The sequence below is a fragment of the Crinia signifera genome, chromosome 2 (genome assembly GCF_055691185.1).
Source record: "Crinia signifera chromosome 2, ASM5569118v1, whole genome shotgun sequence".
NCBI lineage: Eukaryota > Metazoa > Chordata > Amphibia > Anura > Myobatrachidae > Crinia > Crinia signifera.
In genome coordinates, this window is record NC_139218.1 from 190,824,335 (window position 1) to 190,844,693 (window position 20,359).

General features: G+C 38.9%; 1 protein-coding gene across 20 annotated transcripts in view; it reads left to right on the forward strand.

The window, feature by feature from the left end:
- The window catches only part of LOC146060339 (protein 4.1-like), a 158,350-nt gene that overhangs the window by 130,745 nt on the left and 7,246 nt on the right, over positions 1-20,359 (forward strand). For 10 of the 20 annotated variants that reach the window (XM_083173448.1, XM_083173450.1, XM_083173434.1 and 7 more), the window contains 5 exons: positions 2,617-2,679; positions 3,464-3,502; positions 7,103-7,282; positions 9,745-9,795; positions 19,827-19,955. In XM_083173448.1, the coding sequence (XP_083029574.1) occupies positions 2,617-2,679; positions 3,464-3,502; positions 7,103-7,282; positions 9,745-9,795; positions 19,827-19,955 (462 nt within the window). The other 10 variants (XM_083173442.1, XM_083173441.1, XM_083173451.1 and 7 more) reach the window with 8 other exon arrangements.

The following is a 20,359-nucleotide window of genomic DNA, read 5'->3' on the forward strand; positions in this document are numbered from 1 at the left end:
TTCGCAGCCTTGGGTGTGGGGGAGAAATCATTTGATGGTTTGCGACCATCTGATGATTTTTCCAGGGCTCGCAGATCTGAGACACCTCTGTGGTGTCTCTGATCTCTGAAAGCCCTGTGCGGTAAGCAGGTGAGCAGCTGCCCGCACATGCCTCACCCGGCCATTACCACAGGAACACCCAGCACTTTCATGGGAACACCCATGAAAGACAATGGGTTGTGGTCCCCAATATGTCCACAAACTAATGATGGATATGTGTCCGTTCTATCCCCACACCCCCCGGAGAAAAAATGCAGTAAAGTTCTTTTATACCATCCAAAAAAGTATCTGTTGTAATTGAATTCCTAAACAGTCTGTTAACATTGAATTTATTTTTAATAGTTTTATACATTGCAAGCTTGATTGTCCAAAATATTATGAAATTACGTTGATCTAAATTCTTGTAAAATACGTTAAATAGCTTTACCCCTGCTTTTATGATTCGTATACAGTTTTTCAATGCAAGCCCATTTCTCAGGATCTTAAGTAAACCCATTGTAACACCTGGTGAGCATGCTGAATAGACCAAATCAGTTCCCAGTTTTGCACAACAACCCTGGCTAATGTTAATGAGTAAGAAGTGTAGTGCTCTGACTGGAACACTCATTTCATACCTGCTGATGTTTGTTCTTGATATACACCATCATCACTATTAGATCTTCTTTTCATTTGCCAGAGAGACAGAAGCTATAATGTCAGTTGTGCTATTAGATGTCTTAAAAACTTTGCTGATTATCCGCAACACAGTAATCTGTAACTTAAACAACTGGTTTAGGAATATTAATAGTACACACAGGGCAACTTGTTCCTTCTGAGTGGATTGCTAAATAATGGATGACATTGGTAGCAAATATCATCTACTGTCTCCCTAAAAGCAAGTAATTAGAATTCACAACTATAATTCCAATTAACTTGTTTGTGTGTCTTTTTCACATCTATCATCCATCAAACATAGAAATGTAGGTTTTTTTTTTTTTTTTATAAAAGTAACTAAAACCTTTGAAATGTTTCCACATTCTTTAAATTTTTTCAACATTTGGCAGGTTATGACGTTTAGGAGGGACACATAATTTACTCATAAAGATAAGAATTTACTAATTACAGAAGACAATGTGCTAAACCTTGTTATTGTATTTAAAGAGTCTTTAACCGGTAAAAACTTGTAACTAAAACCTAAACCAATTGTCATTGGAAGCTTATTTGGGGTAACATCATCTATTTGTGTCCTTAGCTTATCCTCTCCCAAATTACACTTTCACATATGTAGTATGTATATGTGTGTGTGTGTGTGTGTCTAGAAGTAGTAGTATAGGCGAATCGGCAAATATTTCCAATTGCCCCGGGTGCAAATAGCACTCACAATCTTCCTTATAGTCAAACGCTGGGGTGCGAATCCCAGGCTCCTAGTCTTAAGCAGTAACAGGTCCAGGGACATAATATACAGCGTTTATTTTCAAAAAGAGCACTCGCCAGATTTACATTTCATGGCATGTAGATGAATATTAATCTACAGGCTTAGAAACGAAAGTCTTGTGAGTGTACTTTAAAAAAAATAAAGCTGTGTGTATATATATATATATACATAGATAGATGGATAGATAGATTAGATTTAATATCTAGAATTCCCTCTCACATACAAAAATCCAAAGTTTTATTGTTTGAACTTGAGTTTGAACTGTACCTGAGGCCAGGTGAAAGCAAATATACTGAAACATGGAATTTCTTCTATAGTTTGCATGTGTGAGATATATATTGCTGTTATACTTTATGTATTGATATAATGGAATTGAATACAGAAATCAGGTCCATTTTGCATATCAGCCATTCCTCTCCTCTTTTCTAGCTCTTTCCCTACTCTCATTTTTATAAATCTCTGAACACCATCCACCTTCTGACTTTTAACTATTATTGACTTTATTGTGCCTTCTATTTCACACCTTCATCCTTACCACTTACCCCATATATTCAGGGAACAGCAAAGCGACATGCTGTAGTGACACATTGTTAAGGGCCCCAATCAGCCACCCCTGAGCAGATCACAGTTACTGCTTGAGGGTTGCTAAGCTCTGCAGTGGTGTGGGACCAATGTTCACACATAAATACCCTCTGATTGCAGAGCTCAACAGATTGGGACCAGAGAACCAATGCTCAGAGGGGAACTTCACTGCTTTACTTGAACACCTTAAATAACTAATACCCCTTCCATACTGAGCGTTCACCGGGGAAATTTCCGGGTATACCAGGATTGTGTGAAAGGGTCCAAACGAGTTTTGTGGGCTGGGTCCGCTTTCTTAATTTTTAAGCAGTTTCCTGCATTCATTTACTTTGCTTTTCAGGGACGAGTTAATTTCAGACTCTTATTTTCTTTTTTATTTACAGTCTTGTGTTTGACTAGTTGCACGTGTCTGTAATATTATTAAAATAATTTTAAAGATAAAATAGAAAAACTTTAAGAACAAAGTTGTTCCTGGACACGAGGCAGGGCATGGCTCTCATTTCTACCTCTGGCCTCACAGCAGGAGTATCTATTTTCAGCATTATATGGTATTTCTGTTTATTTTTGTTCACTTTCAACAGAAAAGAGCAAAGAAACTAGAGGGTGAAAACATATATATCAGACATAGCAATTTAATGTTGGAGGTTGGTATAAAATCACGCGCTTCACACCCCCTTTTCGTGTGGACTTTCTATAATTTTTTTTCTTGTGTTGTGTATATTTACCAGCCAAAGTACCAGTAGGCTCTGTCTGCATGTCTATTTTTTGCATGCACATTTGTTTTCATCTGTGCTGTTGCATGTTCTCCGAAGACACGTCAAGCTGACTTATTTCATCAGGGAGATCAATGCTTGTCTTGAACTTAACTCTGACTTTCTGAGAGGATTACCCTGGGCTCACTTAATTAATCGCAAAAATATTTTTATATCAGTTAATTGAAGCCGGACTAGCTCAAAATGTTAGTGCTAAGTTCAGGGACAGAAAAGTATTTCCCAGATGCAGTGGGTCTGGTTGATATCTCTGCAAAGGATGTAATTCGCCACATGTTCATGCCTAAAGTTCTTGCTGCTTAATTTTCAATGGCATACATAAAATACACGTATGTTTTTTGTAAGGGAATAGGGGGGTTTACTAATACTTTCTATCTGCATACAAATGGTCCAAACATTTGTGTGCTTCTATATGTAGCTTCCATCGTTTGGACTTGGAAAATCCATTTTAAGGATCAGCAGCATGCTAACATAACTTATAAATGAGTGTGATGGATGCCATTGTAATAGTGCTGCAATCATTTGAAATTGCTCTTTTTTCTATAACCTGTTGTAACAATCTCTGTATTAATTGTGATCATTCTGTGTCCTGTCAAGTCTCATGGCAATTATGTGACACACCTGTATCATTTTTCATATTTGGCTTCTTACATGACAGCATAGAGTTGCAGAGACAGGAGCCACTGCTGGGCATATAGTGAGTATTAATGAGACAGTGACCCTCCCAATAGTCAGCAAGTTCACATAGACACATATGTAACTAAGGGGGGGTATTCAGAGTTGACAGCTGTTGTGCGAATTCACAATCCTATTGATTATTAAACGACTGTGCATGTGTACGGATGGTAGTGCACATGTTCAAGGCAAAACAGCGATGAATCTAACCGCCATCCTCTGATGGGAAGCCGGCATTTGGGGTGGACACCTGCCATTTTCTGGGAGTGTCAGAAAAAGCACAGATGTTTTCATGGAGGTTTTGTGAGGTCAGCTCCGGCCTCAAAGTGGAAGGGTCAGAGGTACGCACACTTGCACACACTGGGGAAATCATTTGATGGTGAGTGAATTGCAGGTGGCTTACGATCAGCGGTCATTCGCCGGCTTGCACAGGGCAGGATTTCTCACTGCCTGGGTGGTAGCTATCTGATCGGAGACCATTGCAAATTCGCACAGCAGATATCAAGTCTGAGTTAGGCCCTTACTTGCTTGCATTGCATCACAGTTTAAACCCCTCTTTGACAAAGCTATAAATTGATTAGTGGTAACTATTGTCAGAACCAAAGCATGTGAAATACTGTAAGCCATTTGGTTTTGTAACATATAATAAGGGTAGGATAGGCTAGCAAAGAAGCAGTTGCTCAAGTTATATAAACCATACAGGATAGTAACATGTCAAAGTTGCACAGAACATATGTGTAATAAAAACCTTCGCAAACATTTAAAGTCAAGAATTGCATTGTGTGTGTGAACAGCCATAGCTGCATCTTCTCTGCTCAATCCAAAACCATGGGAAATAATATAGAAATGTTCTTCCGTTTTTCTGCTTTTCTGTTATGGTTTCCCACCACAGTTTAAACAGGGCTTTTGGGGGATACATCTTTTTTCAACCTTAGCAGTATTAGAGGCTGGGCACTGATCTCTGGGCACTGATCTTGGGCGATGGCCCGTAACTGTAATTCCTACTCTGGGCAGGCCAGTCAAGTTTTGCTGCCCAAAATGATTTTTGATTGTCTTCGCTCTGTACATGGGGCCATTGTCTATCATAAACAGGAAAGGCCCTTCCCTTAAACCGTTTACACAGTGTTGGAATCACACAACTCCCTAGGATGTCAATGTAGCATTTACGGTTCCCTTTTTTTTTTAAAAAGGGCCTATTTTACACCATGAGAACAGCTTCCCCCAATCTTTATAGTTTTGTATTAAGCCTTTTCCTGGCATCTATTAAACCCATCTGTGAAACCGTATTAGTCACTCCACATAACGTATTATAGTCCAATGCTGGTGTGCATCACACCTCTCCAGCAAACAGCGTTGCGCATGGTGATCTGCAGCTTGTGAGCAGTTACTCAGCCACAGGGCAGTATTCAATGAGAAAAATTCGCTGTGATTTCTGGAGAGTTTGTGCTTTTCACGCGGTGGAGAGAGGTTTTTTTTCTCCAAAGGCGAGCCACCCTATTCAATGTGAAATATTCTCCGTCTTTCTAAGTGATTCTCGCCGTCTCTCTCCGTGTAGAAATTCTCCATCTTTTGATGGAGAGCAGGAATGTGAACTTTTAAACTAAAAGGGTGTTTTTTTTAATTTTGGTGTCAAAAAAATCAGGTTTTTTTTTCTGTGAAGGGCCATGTTATTTTTATTCATGTGCCTATAGCACATGAATATATATTTAATTTTAAAAAAAATATTTTTTTTTTTTTTTTTTTTTTACACAGTGCAGCCAGCAGGGGGCCGGAGCGCTCGAGCCGCTCATTAGATATTCATATATTCACTGCACCCAATGCACGTTCGGGTACAGTGAATACTGGGTCCCCCGCTGGCTATAGGGGGGGCAGCCTGTGCTGCCTGGGTCCAGGGGAGCCCTGCTCCCCTCCCCATATCCCCTGCAGCAGCCAAGAGAGACTTTAATCTCTCTTGGCTGCTACGTCCCCCGGCTCCCTGACAGCTCCCTGCCGCGGACGCTCGTCCGCTGCAGGGGTTAAGACTCGCCGCGAGTGGCGGCGAGTCTTTAACACGTTGAATAGGGGGAGCAGGAGGCTCCGGAACACGGAGAGTGCATGGCGAGAGAAAAAATCTCTCGCCATGCACGGAGAAAATTTCACATTGAATACTGCCCACAGTAACCAAATCCAGGGTGTTCCCAACAAATAGTGTTCCTGCAGGTGTTGCTTTCAGAAACACTTTGGATCTCTGGAGAAAGGGCAACAGCTGAGAACAGATGGTTTTTGCACTTTTCTCACTCTGGGGCGGATGTATTAAGCCTGGAGAAGAGATATGGTGGAAATAAAGCACCAGCCAATCAACTCCCAACTGTCATTTTCAAACACAGTTCATTATCTCTTCTCCAGGCTTAATACATCTGCCCCTCTGTGAGTTGTGTAGCCTACTGTGTGGCTTCACCTAGGGTAGTTTTCCCTTCACAATAACAGCACTTCTAGTTGACCAGCGCAGCTCTAGCAGGGCACATTTTTTACAAATTGACTTGTCAATAAGGTATTATATCACATTTATATATTCCAAAGAGGCAGATCTTTATCAAACCTTCTAAAGAATGTGAAACTATAGAAGTTGCCCTTAGTAACCAATCGGCTTTTACCTATTGTTTTGTAGCACATGCTTACAAAATGCTAGCTAGAAATTGGTTCCTGTGGGAAATGTGTTCACTGTTAAAAAAAAAAGTTTGTTACATGAGTCAAAAGTTTGTTTGACTTATTTGACCATCTAATTTTTTTTTTTTTGTAAACTTGGTTTCAGTATTCTTTTTTCCAAGATGTAATCCCATAGGACTATTCTTCTCTTTGACAAATCTGTCTTTATGGCTGCTGCTACCAGGTGTAGGATAATAAAAAAATTGTCAGTGCTGAAGCCTATTATGAGGAAAAAAGAACCAGGTTTTAATCATAGTTAATCAGTGGCCAAATGATGGCTAAAGATTGAACTGGACAGCGATATATAATAGCACACAGTTCTCCAATGCTACATCATCGTATCATGTAAACACAGAAAATGTAGCAAGCTTTAAATCCTAAAAAGTAGCGTAAATGGAAAATACACAGGGAAAATGGAAAAACTCACTTTATATTCTTGCAGGTAGCACAGCTCTTTATTTATTTTAATAAAATATATGTAAAATAAAGTCCAGCCCTGGCATCTATAGAGGTATGACTTTTACCACATATAAATGTATATTTGTTGCAAACAGAAAATTGTCAAACATTCTACAGTGGCACATTTTGTTTCTTAATATAACTAACAAGACATTCTAAAATGGCTGTGCTATCCATCTGAATTACGCAGCAGGTTTTGCTTACCTCAATTGTGGTCTACTGCCCAATGATCGCAGCTGGCCAGGTGCTTTAACTCTTTCACTGCAGTGTTCCATCTTGTGTGATGTTTTCATGAGATTTTTCGTTGGTTTACGTTTCTGCCTACTTACTGCTCTTTCTTTTCTCCCCCTTTGCTCCTTTGGTTCTCTTTTCTTTACCTCATCCTCCTTTCCTTTTTATGTCTGCTATATATTTTCAAATCCTCCCATTTTCTCACTCCGCAACTATTACTATCCACTATCCCAACAATTTTTCTCAGGATTTAGAGAAGACTCAAGATGAAATAATTCGTCACCATGCCAGTATCCGTGAGCTGAAGAAAAGTTTCATGGAGTCTGTTCCTGCACCACGTCCCAGTGAGTGGGATAAACGCCTTTCCACCCACTCTCCTTTCCGTACCCTCAGTTTCAATGGACAGGTCCAAACTGGCACTGATGGGGTAAGTTTTATTGTGTACAAAACAAATCAATGTTTGAAACCTGTAAGAGACATTACAATTTTGGAAGTAATTTTTAAGGAGAAGTTTAAGCACTAGGTAACAGTTATTTAATGTTTTTCGAATTTAGCAAAAAAAATTATAAATCTGTGTGGGTTTTGCACATGTTTAAATAAGCTGTTGTTGCAAACTTTAGGTACCTATTGTTATAAAAGTGTTCTCTAGTGCAGGTAGGCTAAAGGTCCCTATACACTAGTCCAATTTTGTCCGATATCACCCGATTCCAATATATCGGGAAAGAAAACGGCAGAATCAGTGGTGTTTGACATCCCTAGCATGTCCCATGTGTATCTGACCTGAGACGGAGGTTGGACCTGCTGCCAGTTTGACCTCATACTCTGACCCCCTACCGGCAGCGGCGGACGGAGTCGCATGCGATACATTGCATGTGAAAGGACCACATGCAATGTATCACATGCAATCCTGCCATACGGGAAGGTCCCGGACGCCTCAAGGGGGTCAAGTGGCCATTCACTGCTAATATACATTGCAGTAGTGCATGGCCACCATAAGCCTAACAGCAGGAGTAAAATGAGCATTATTTATTTATTAATTATCATTATTTATTAACGGTTTCTTATATAGCGCACTAATATTCTGCAAAGCTTTACAGAGAATATTTTAACATTCACATCAGTCCCTGCCCCAGTGGAGCTTACAATCTATATTCCCTACCATATGTACACGCACACACATTTACTCTGGCTAATTTTTTGTTGAGAGCCAATTACAGTATGTTTTTGGATTGTGGGAGGAAACCAGAGAACCCAAAGTAAACCCACGCAAGTACGGGGAGATATACAAACTCTGCACAGTTAGGGCCATGGTGGGAATCAAACCTATGACCTCAGTGCTGTGAGGCAGTAATGCTAACCATTACACCTTCCGTATTGCCCTGCAACAGAGCATGTAATAGAAATGGAGACCTACCTACTCTTAAGAGCATAAACACATACAGATGGAGTGCTTCTCATACAGCTCCAGCCCTCGCCAGATCCCCTCCACTGGCAGAGAGGCGCTCCATCTGACAGGGATGCGCGAGCATCTCACACGCACGTGCCTCCCCATCCCTCGGCGGCGGGGAGCGGAATCCCTGCCCATCTCCGCTTCAGGGAGATGGGTTGGGGGGGGCACGGTGGAGAGCTCTGTCGGAACACACGCCCCCCTTCTGGCAGATAGAGGGAATCCTGGGGTATCAGCGCTTGGTACTTTGGGTGCCCTAACCAGGACTTTAGGCAGGCATAGCTGATATATATGGTTGGGTCTTTTGGTTGTTAATTAATGGGGCCCACAGACAAATTAAATGACTTGTCAAATAATGATCGCACCTCCATAGAACAACTGAATTTCCCACTGTAATGTCAAATCAACAAAAAGCAGTATAAAATATAGAACTTGAAATTTTATTTTTTTGAAAGCTCTTTCTATATAGATCATTATTCAGAACATAGTTGCATACACCTTCTAAAATGTATCCCACATTTAAGAGGTGTATGCAACTATGTTCTGAATAATGCTCTATATAGAAAGAGCTGTCGAAAAAATTAAATTTCAAGTTCTATATTTTATAATGCTTTTTGTTGATTTGACATTACAGTGGGAAATTCAGTGTCACTGACTCAGATCATTGCATAAACTGCTCCGGGAAGAGTGTTTTTATATTATTAATATTTTTAACACCTGTTTACATATTATGTATATCAAAAATTAGACAGTAAGTGTAAAGTATATATAAATATGGGAGTTCTATTGAAGATAGAATATTGCCCATAGCAACCAACAGATTCTACTTCTTATTTATTTAGCACCTTCTAGAATAGATGGAATCTGATTGGTTTCCCATAGCAACATCTAATCTACAATAGAACTCCCATTTTAGTAAGTTTACCCTATGGGATTTATTCTTTAGTGAAGCATGACATTAGTAGTTTATAAATATAAATCGTTTCACTTGGGGATATGTGAAAGTCCAAAACTGGATATACTGTAGTATAGTGATATGGTAGATATTTGGTTATAGTCGTTGTGATCACGGATTGTATGGTTTCCCTCTAAGCCTTTAGAAAAAAACTTATATGTATATTTCCAGCTACCATTTCACTATTTTGTACCTTACTGATGACTGCAGATCCTAAGTCCGTTCCACATCTGTGTATCTGTTTGTATTCTTCTCCCTTTTCTCTCATTTTAATGCAGCCTTCTTTTTTAATTTCAAAGTCATTTCAATTGTGTTTTTGAAATCCAAATGCAGTTTAGCCATATTGGTTATATTTCTATGTATAAAACAGCAGCCTATCTGCCTTTGAGCTGTACATGAGTAAACTCCAGATGCATTATGGATAATGTGACCCATGCTAAAGTTGTATGAATTTGTGATTGCTTTTATTGTTCTTACCTGGATCCAGGTTAAACGTGCTCTTGTCCTACCCACTGAGCGGAAAGTATGCGGGTCAGAGGTAAAGCCCACGCTAAGATCATGCTGTGGCCGGCCATTTATACAACCTTGCATTGTGCCATCCATTCCTAGCTTCTTTTTTTTTTTCTAGTCATATGCCACAACCAGCTGCAGAGGTTACAATGGCTGTGTTGGTGCTTTGTCGACTGCTGGCACTCTTTTCTTGTTTATAGGTTTAACTGAAAACTATGCATGGCGAATACAAACCCAAAAGCACTAAGGGAAGGTTTGCTTTTTGGGGCTGCAAGGTTATTCTTCCTGCTAACAGATAAACTTGCATGTTTGAGCACTTGCAAAATGCTGAAGGGACCCAAAATTTATCCTTATTATAACGCATATAAATAGTCCTTGACGCTGTCAGGATAATGAGCCCTGTAATATTTACAGATGTTAATACTAATGCTTTCAGGCAGTAGACAAAGTTATTCCTTTGGAGCAGGAGGCTTAATTTTATGATGGATTTTTTTGTTTGTTTTTAAACATATGGTGACCACAACATTTTTTCCTCAGTTAATATATGTTTGGTAACTATAAGGAATGTACTGCAGTGTGAATGCCTGTATGACCGCTTGGAAAGGAGTCACTGGGGCAGGAAAATAAATATTACTACCAGTAGTAGTATGTAGGAACAATTAGATTTGTGTGCTGTTGGTCTTAAGGTGCCCATACACGTTACAATTATTGTATCCAATATTGGATACAATATCGCATCTCATCGCATCTCGGTTTTGCGATAAGATAAGATCTAGTACAAAAAGTATGTGCTGCACATGTACTAGATCTCATCTCATCTTATCGCAAAACCGAGATGCGATGAGATGCGATATTGTATCCAATATTGGATACAATAATTGTAATGTGTATGGGCACCTTTAGTGTTGCTTTCATATAGAGTGACACAGAATTGGCCTTCTTTCAGCCTACATCTGTATGCTGTATTAAATAATTTTTTTGTTTTTGTTCATTTATTTACAGTTTACTATTAGCAATGTGTTCACCGATAGTATCTGAAAAATGTAAAGAAAATTGCTGCCCCCACCTTTATTGTATAGATATGGTTTGTTACCCAAGTAATGCTAAATGTTTGCCAAATTAGTATAACCATACACCCATTAGGCTATACTTTATTAACAAGGCTCCACTGAAACCAACAGATCCTGCTGCAAAATATCCTTGACAAGTCTATGTGTCAGACCCCCATTTCTTTTATATTCCTCTGTCCGTCACCATCTCGTCCATAACAACTCTCTCCTGATTCCGCCATTACACCCCCTGCCAATTGCCTTTTCATCTCCCCATGCCCAACACTTATACTTAACCATGGCAGGGGGTCCTTCTCCCCAAAGCGTGTCCTGTTGCACGTATTGATGAACTGGCACAACTGAGGCATATGTCTAGTGATGTGTAGGCCATACAGCCAGAATCTGACACTTTGTTATGCAAATTGAGCAGTCTTACATCTAGAGCTGGCAACACACTAGACTGACTTGTCATCATACTGTTAGAGCAGCGTTTTCACTGTAATCATATACGCATGAACAGTGACGCACAGATATATTGTGTGTAGAAACATGCACACACACTGACCTGCTTCCAATGTGTCGCCCAGCATGTAAATAGCATAAATGAATGGATGACCTGTTTTGGTGCAAATGATCAGCACGGTTGTATATGTAATGTCTGCTGGTCAGTGATGTTCACTAATATATCAAGCGTACCAGCTGAAAACACCCAACACTATAACAAAGTCCCTGGCAACTTGGACTGTGCCTTGTTGGCAAACTGGGTCTATTGCCTTGTGGGGTTTTCATTTAATCTGTATTGTTAATTTGAAACCTCAACATATCCGACCAGACTACATGTTTTGGTAATTTTGCTTCTAGTCGCTGTGTTCACAAGCCCAGGTGATGCCCAGATCCTTGTGCTGTGTGGCACAGAGAACCAAGTAGGCTATCTGCTGCTGGCATCATAGAAGAAAGGAAATATTGCAGTGTTCAATTGATGAATTTACTTGTAGTCACAGCATAAAATTTAGCTTTTCTCTCCGGGAATGTCGCCAGTCAGTGTGTTCCAGCTACGGTTTCCACAATTGTCCAGAGTATTTCGTCTGCAATTACAGTGGTCAAGACACTTTACTACAAAGAAAGAAAAATGGGGTACTCACCTCAACAGTTACTGCTCACATACATAGTGAATAGCAGACCATGGTGAAGATCAGCAGCATAACATATTAATGCAAAGAATGCATACAGCATATGTGTATATATGTGTGTATATTCCACGATGTGAGCAGCATTCCTCAATCATAAATGATATCACCAATAAATCAGGTGCCCTCCCAGCAGTAGACCCACACAAGGTAAATAACATAAATGCAGGAGATATTTGTGCGGCACTCCCTTCATAAAATAAATACCAGGTGCCAAAGTTTCAGTATTATGTATTCAACACATGTTCGGTGGGGTGCAATAAGCTACGTGCTGCACAAGAAGTCCTATCTATATGTATACCTGCAATACAAATGACACTTAGGAGGACAGTTAGCCACAGTAAATTACTGTGGCTAACTGACCACCCCTCAGTGACCATTCGATTGACTCCGATACCAGCAGTCATCTGGAAAAAATCCCCAATAACCAGCCATATCAGCCCTCATTTCCTGCAAAAACAAACTTACAAACCTGGATTCAATGGGTTTTTGTAAAACAAATTGTTCTAATTGAGTTATAATTGAATAGCCCAATGCAAAAAATAGGGCAGCTATATACCTGTGTTTGTTGTTTGTTTGGTGTGAAAATTTAGCAAGGACAATTAAATATCCCCATAGGTCCTGAATCTTATTCGGATGCAAACATCTACTTTATGTTATTGTTCTTCCCTGATGTACATCCATTCAGTGTGTGTGTGTGTGTGTGTGCGTGCGCGCGCGCATGTACAGTATTTATGAGTGTGTATATGTACAGTATTTGTGTGTGTAGGTATGTATATGTGTGTGCGCGCGCATGTACAGTATTTATGAGTGTGTATATGTACAGTATTTGTGTGTGTGTGCATGTATTTATGAGTGTGTGTATATGTACAGTATTTGTGTGTGTGTGTGTGTGTGTGTGTGTAGGTATGTGTGTGCATGTATTTATGAGTGTGTGTGTGTGTGTATATGTACAGTATTTGTGTGTGTGTGTGTGTGTGTAGGTATGTATGTGTGTGTGTGTGTGCGCGCGCGCATGTATTTATGAGTGTGTGTATATGTACAGTATTTGTGTGTGTGTGTGTAGGTATGTATATATATATATATATATATATATGTGTGTGTGTGTGCGCATGTATTTATGAGTGTGTATATGTACAGTATTTGTGTGTGTGTGTGTATAGGTATGTATATATATATGTGTGTGTGTGTGTATAAAATATATATTTTCGCTAAGCCTGCTCAAAGCAAAAGCTTCAAAAGCTAGTCTGCTACCTTGTGATGTGATATATATACTGTAGAGGTTGTTCTTTTGTACTTCTTATGGTATATGCATGACTATGTCTTGTAACAAGGCTCCTACACTAAAGAAATAACTTTTTGATAAGGGCACAGAATCTCCGTCAGCCATTTAAAAATGAACTTTTGGGCTCCAGCAACATTTCTGAAATTCTACACATCTTGCCTCTAATTGAATCTGCTATACAATCCCTTCCACGTTAAGGTTTCCAGGAGGTGGATTATCACCCAGTCCAAGTCTTCTATTTGCTTTGGTGGTAAACCATCTTCTGCAGCTCTTAAGGGATCTCCTATGTTCTCACAGCTTGCAAAGCGGAGTTAACTATACCCTATTCTCTTTTCTTTTTTCTTTTTCACTTTATTTCCTTGCCATCTTTGTTTTTGTTTTTCATTTTAACATTTTTTGAAAATGTTTTATTTTGCTTTTTTTTTCCCCTGTTCAATTTTAATCTTTCACAATCATGTGTTGATGCTGATTAGCCATCTTGCAGTGATGTTGCAGCCAAATGTTGTTCAGGGATGTGCAAAGAATCCCCCCAAAACCCCAAAGCCAATTTGTGTACAGCTGTCCCCTTGAGACAATTGAGAGCCCAGTTCTTTCTGTCTTAGATCAGAGAAGAATATTAAACCATCTAAGATATTCTGGAGAAAAGAATTCTAAAATTTTTCTCTTTAATAAATGTTCTGCAACATTTAAATGTATTCATCAGTTGCGCTTAGAATTTCTTCAGTGTCCTTAATCGTAAGTGACTTAACCCACTACAGTTATGTTGTAAGAACATCTCACTGTTAATGTACCACTGCCATTTAGTATATATTGGCTGCAGGATGGATGGTGTCCTTAAACTTGTCACTGCCATTGTTAGTAATGTAGGATGAGATGTGTCTACATTGCGTGAACCTATCACTGCCATTATATCTAAAATGTAAAAAAATAGAAGCATTGTGCACTTTGGTCTATGGCCTTTGTATATTTTTTAGTTGTGGCATTTATGGATACCTGTGGAAGCTTTCACACCACACCGCCTGCCAATACTTTGCACATACCTAAAGAAGTCAATTCCATTTTCCTGTTCCATTTGCCATCTGTATTTTGTTTCCTTTTTTTTTTCTTCCTTTTTTTTCGGTTTCACTTGTCTTTTTCTCTTCTGCCGTCCCTCTGCGGGCAGACTCCGGGTGAGCCTCCAGCGCAGGGAGAAGACTTTGTAAAATCATCTGGGACAGACCATCGGGGAAACCTCCCGAAAGTCTCCATCCCAATGCCAGAGGAGAAGTCTGTGGAAAAATGCCGTCTGCACCCGCATTTACTCCCAAATCCCCAACTCCCTTTCCTTATGTCATTTGTCATTTTCTTGGCGGTGACACTATGGTGGCTGGTGTTCTTATGAGCACTCATCTAAGGAGTCCACTCTCATTCAGTTGGAGCACTGCTGTTGAGTAGTCTCCATTTTGGTGTTAGTAGACCATATATTTTTAGCTGTATAGAAACACACCTGAACATATTTCCATTTCTTTCTCTTGTATGGATTTTTATGTTCAGCTCATTGTGTCTCCCTTGTGGTTTTGAATTACTATATGTCCTAACGGTCTGGTTTTATTGCACACGTGTTCTTTAGATGTTAAATCATGATTTATTTTCCTATGTAGGTGTGTTTGTATATATCTAAATAATACTGTACCTCTGCATTACACTGCCTTCCAACTTCTTCCATCTGTGTGCTGTGGACTGAAAATACTGGACTTAGAGTGTCTGGCATCCACGATGGACTCTGCACTCTCTAAATGTCATCATTCACCTCCTGAACTCTCCGCTTTGTCTCATTCATACTGGTCTCTGTCCCCAATTTTGTTACATTGAACATAGGATTTTCCTTTGGGACATGGACGCTTGAATAGCAATCTCTACATACATGTAATTTAGCCCTTTTGCAATGCATTCTGATATTTGCTGAAATAGGTTGTTGCTATAATTCTGTTTTCCTATACCAATGCAGGGCTAAAATATAAGGCATGGTTTGTATCCATCATTTCTTGTTCACCATTTGTTCCTGTTAGTTAACATTAAAACATGTATTCTAGTTGATTCTTATGTCTCCCAAATGTGATCAGACTAATGGTGTATACACACCTGAGATGTGCCGTGCGATGCGATCCCCGATGCGATCAGATCGCACGGCATGCATGCGATGGCATACAATTTTGACTATATAGTGCAGATCTGCACTATATAGTCAAGGCAGCCAAGACTTTCTGCCGCGCGATACGGTTAAAACCCTGCGATCTGCATGCGATCTGCGTGCGATACGATGCGACTGACCAAATCGCAGGGTGTGTACACACCATTAGGCTAGTAGCAGCCTGTTTTGTTTTCTCATCTGCCATCCACATCTTTCCTATGCCCACTATGAATATAGAATATGGCTAGTTATGTGCAGTGCTATTTGTACATGATCTGTATGGAATTGATCACTTACATTTTCTAAACTTATGACAAGTGACATAAATGAAAATGCTAACAGTCATTAAACAGAACTTTATTAGAATAAATAGTGTTTTAAAAAATGTATGCCGTGTATGTGTCATAACGTAGTGTGCCATGTCAGTACAGGTTAGAGGGAAGCGCGCTGGTAATGGAAGCTTTTCTTTACTCCAGCTGTACTGCACACTGTAGCATAGCACCAGGAAACACATGCAGCTCTTTGAGGGTCACCTAATGTATAGTTGTGCCTTTTACAGATTTGCATAGAAAACACACTTGTGCTTTGCTTGGGTATCTTAATTAGGTTGACAGTCATTATATCAGGGATGGGGAACCTTTGACTTTTCAGCTGTTGTTGAACTACACATCCCAGCATGCCCTGCTACAGTTTTGCTATTTGGCCATGTAAAACAGTTGCAGGGCTGCATGGGATGGGGTAGTTCAACAACAGCTGAAAAGTCAAAGGTTCCTCATTCCTGCAATAGGTCAACCTTATATGGTCAATCTGGTTAATTGGTCAAAGTGTAGAAGGTCAACCGTGATTTAAGTTATGATTGGAATTGGTAACCTGCGAAAATCTTGGCGAGCAAACTGGTACACTAATTGTGGCTTAAAATGGTAAATGGCACCACAAAAACAATTGTCATTTATTTCCATTGTGCATTTGTCAACCTTTTATATGTGTAGACATTGTGACCTTTCTACCTTTTCCATGTCAGCTTTTAGACCATGTCAACCTTTGACCCAGTCAACCTATTCTATTTTGACCATATGGGGTTATCCTGTGGTCTGTTGGGTCAACCCATTTAGGGTCAACCCAATGATCCATACCCCCTGTGCTTATGCGGAACTGGCATGATCGTTTTATCAGTGTTTGACCTCTAAGTGCCACTGTCTGATTGTACCAGTTTGAGGCATGTAGGGATCATACACACAGACGGTGCCTCGTAAATCCTCAGAATGAGCACCAAACATCTGATTAAAGTGGTTTAGTTTTTTAAAGCTGAACAAATCTAGAAGTCTATAAGTTTGGAATGCTTTTTCTGTGATCTTTAGCAAATACACCATTCTTCCAACTATATAATGTTGGATTTGGATTTTGTTATTATGTTCTGTGGATTTGCTATGATGCATTAACTGAATTAAGTTTCTGTGTGTATATATATATATATATATATATATATATATATATCTATATCTGTTTTAAAAAGTAAAGCTTAAAATGTGGCTCTGATTTAAATCTGAAGAACCATATATTGCACATTCATAATATGCCATAAATTATTATTTATGTTATTATTTATTCATAGCATGCCTCATGTCTCACACAGTGCATATTCACACAGTACAAACAGAACAAGGTTATACTGTAAAACTGACAGTTCAATGCAAAATAATTGCACACATTCCTAAATTTTCCTTAGTTTTCTATTGCTCATTGAGCTCGGTGCAAATCTTATATGACAAATAAAATGGCAAGGTGGGAGCATTTTTTCTTTGTTACAAACTAAAGGGAATTTCTTGAAGGTCAGATATGTCCTTAAGACTTAAGTGGAGTGGTGCCCTCTACTGGCCAAGCGACAAATCATTTTTTACTGGTACAGGCAGTAGTTTATGTTTAGTAACCGAGAGTGTGCAGGATATATGATTTGTCTAATACTGGGCTGACAATTAAACCTCCACACCCCATTCCTTTTTTTAATGGTCATTTCTTAACTGGATGTATTATACGTAGGCCCGGTACTAAGGATCACTGTTTTTGTTTTTTTTACGTGAATGTTCTCCCTTACATCACTTTGGATAATTTAATTTGCACTAAATATTTTTTTCTTTTTTTTGGTTTGAGGTTTTGTTATGTTTTGTGAAATTACTGCTGCTAGTTTTCTGAACTTTTTTATTTCCCATCATGAGGATTTTTGGAGACGTATTTTGATGTTTCAACAATAACATCAACTGGAATAAGTCATTGTATTTATAATTAAATGCTTTTTCATATTCTGTTGTTTTTAGAAGACTTAAGGGACCGGTAGCTGGTTTGAGTTACTTTTTGTGGTAACTATTAAGTTAAAAAAGACCAGAGCCTATCATTTTTCTTTATTCTAAATAACACAGTACATAACCCTGCTTTGTACATTAAATGCTATCGCTTTGTACATTAAATGCTATCAGCCATGTTGTAGCCAATTTTGTCTATAAATCTTTCTCTGGAAAGATATTTTCTTCCTCTGAGTTAATAATCCTTAAAATCGCTTAAGGTCACCAGCAAAAATAGTCCTCTTGCTAGGCAATTTAATTATCATTATTGTTGAGGATGTGTAAGACACTGCACTTAGGTCTTGAACATTCAAGGTGGATAAAACCTGCTCAGAGAGAGCAGCGTAGTGAAGAATTGACAAGAGAAGCCAGTGCGCAGCAGTGTGGGAGTACAGCAAGCTCTAATATGAGAGAAATAAAGTGTTGAAGTCTGATCAGGCGTAGCAGGGATTGCTATTAGTGAGGAGGACTTGTAGCTGTTTGTGGGAGCGTTATGTGAGACAGGTCTGCAGTAAGTCTGATAGCTTTCCAAGGATTTTAATACAAAGATTAAAAAGCACCGGAAAAAATGCTGATCTGTTATACACCACTCCATACTTTAGACCAGACTGTTACATTTATCTACATGTACTTACTTTTTCTCCTAGACCATGGGTTATCATCTTATGGAGCCAATTCAATTAGCCACAGCAAGACCAGCACCTGCAACATTTGCTATTCAATTAGAAAATCACGTTATGATGATGCAATTTTAAAAGGAAGAAATTATAGCTACAAAAATAATTACTTTTCATTTGTAAAAATTATATAAATAAATAAAATCCAGGCTAAAGTGCAGTACTGCCGTCCTTGTGATTAATAATGGTTTTTATAGTGTACACACTGTAAAATATGGCCACTCTTCATATTTCATGTACATTTTCTCTGAAAAGCAGAGATGTATTTAATAAGGACTTGTATGTTGATGTGTTGATTTAATGGAAAAGTGTTTTTCTTAACTTGCAGATGGTAGTTGTAAGTATGTTTTCTAATATTTTGCTATATACATACTTCCAAAAGAGAATAGAGAGGATTAAATGTACCCCAGTATACTCCAACACTTCCTGAAATCCATATGCTATTTATAATTTTTCATTCATTAATAAAAGTTGTTAAAATTTGACCATGCGACCTTATAACAGCCTCAAATCCTTTTGTGTTACTAGCCTCTCATTATGGCCATTTACTATCCCATTTCCCACTGTTTTTGTGTTTGGGATGTTTCCCAGTCTTTCTTGCACTTTGCAGACTGCGATTTACAGTATGCAAATTTAATGTGTGATAGCTGTGGGATTGCCACAATGTGATGCTTTTGATTGAATTGTTCGTGCTGGTTTGATTTATTTATTTATTTCTGCTAGAATGTCATGCATTGAGCATGAAGTATTAACATGTGAGATCATAGCGCATATCTCACGACTAATTTGAATCTTCCCTTATTTATCATACTGTTCTGTGGTTTTCTGTGTAAACGTGGCTTTGTGAGGAGCAGTAGGCAAATCTTGCAGCTAGTGTATGGTGGTTGCGGTGTCATTTTGAAAGAAAATGAATGGTCGAGATTTGTTAAGAGCTGTAATGGTGGACAAGTTTATAAAAATACATATATCTAATGGACTTGACCAACGCTGAACTTCAGCCATTCTTAAATACAGGTGAGTTAATTAAAAAGGAGCAAAGATTAAGGCTAAGGAGTTGACATGCATGCTGAGTATAATAAAAAAATTCTCTACAAAATGGGTGGGCAGTCTGAATTGGCTAACCTAATGATCATGTCCTGTAACACGTTTGTTCACTAGGGCACGGCTAAGACAATAAAGCTAATGTGTACTATTGACAACTGTCCTATAACTGGTTGCAGCATTATGACGCACATTTAATGTATTTTATTCACTCACACTTTGGTCACGAGAGATCGGTTCCTTTAACAGTCGTCATATGGTTCAACTGGAATTAACTAAATCATATTGTCTATCCTCTCCCACTTTCTATACAGCCTCCATTGGTGAAAACACAGACCGTAACCATCTCCAATTCCTCAACTGGTGAGAAAGGACAAATCCCTACCAAAGAAGTCCCTTTGGTGCACACAGAGACTAAAACGATCACATATGAGGCAGCAAGGGTAAGTATTGATCTGGTGTAGTTTTTACTTGAGGTAAATTTTCAAAGACCAGGTCAGCAGCAGTTTGACCAATGGTTTTAAAATGACATAAAAAATGCTTAAGCAATTCGTTTTTTTTTTTAATTGGGGGGGTTGCATTTGATGAGCTAGATGATTTTTACTGATCTTAATGACTATAAATTCAATTTCAATGGTTTAGGTTGAGGAGTGTGCAATAAAATAGTTAAATCTATTGAGGCTGTACCTTCTTACCTGGATAACTTTTATTAGTTCAGCTGCAAAGCTGTTCACGGCTCAGTCTTCATCTACTGGTTATGGTGGAAATCTTGGAGGAGTACTGCTGGATCTTCCATTTTAAAAAGTTCTGGATGTTACCATCACAGTATATGGTCTTTCTGAGCATG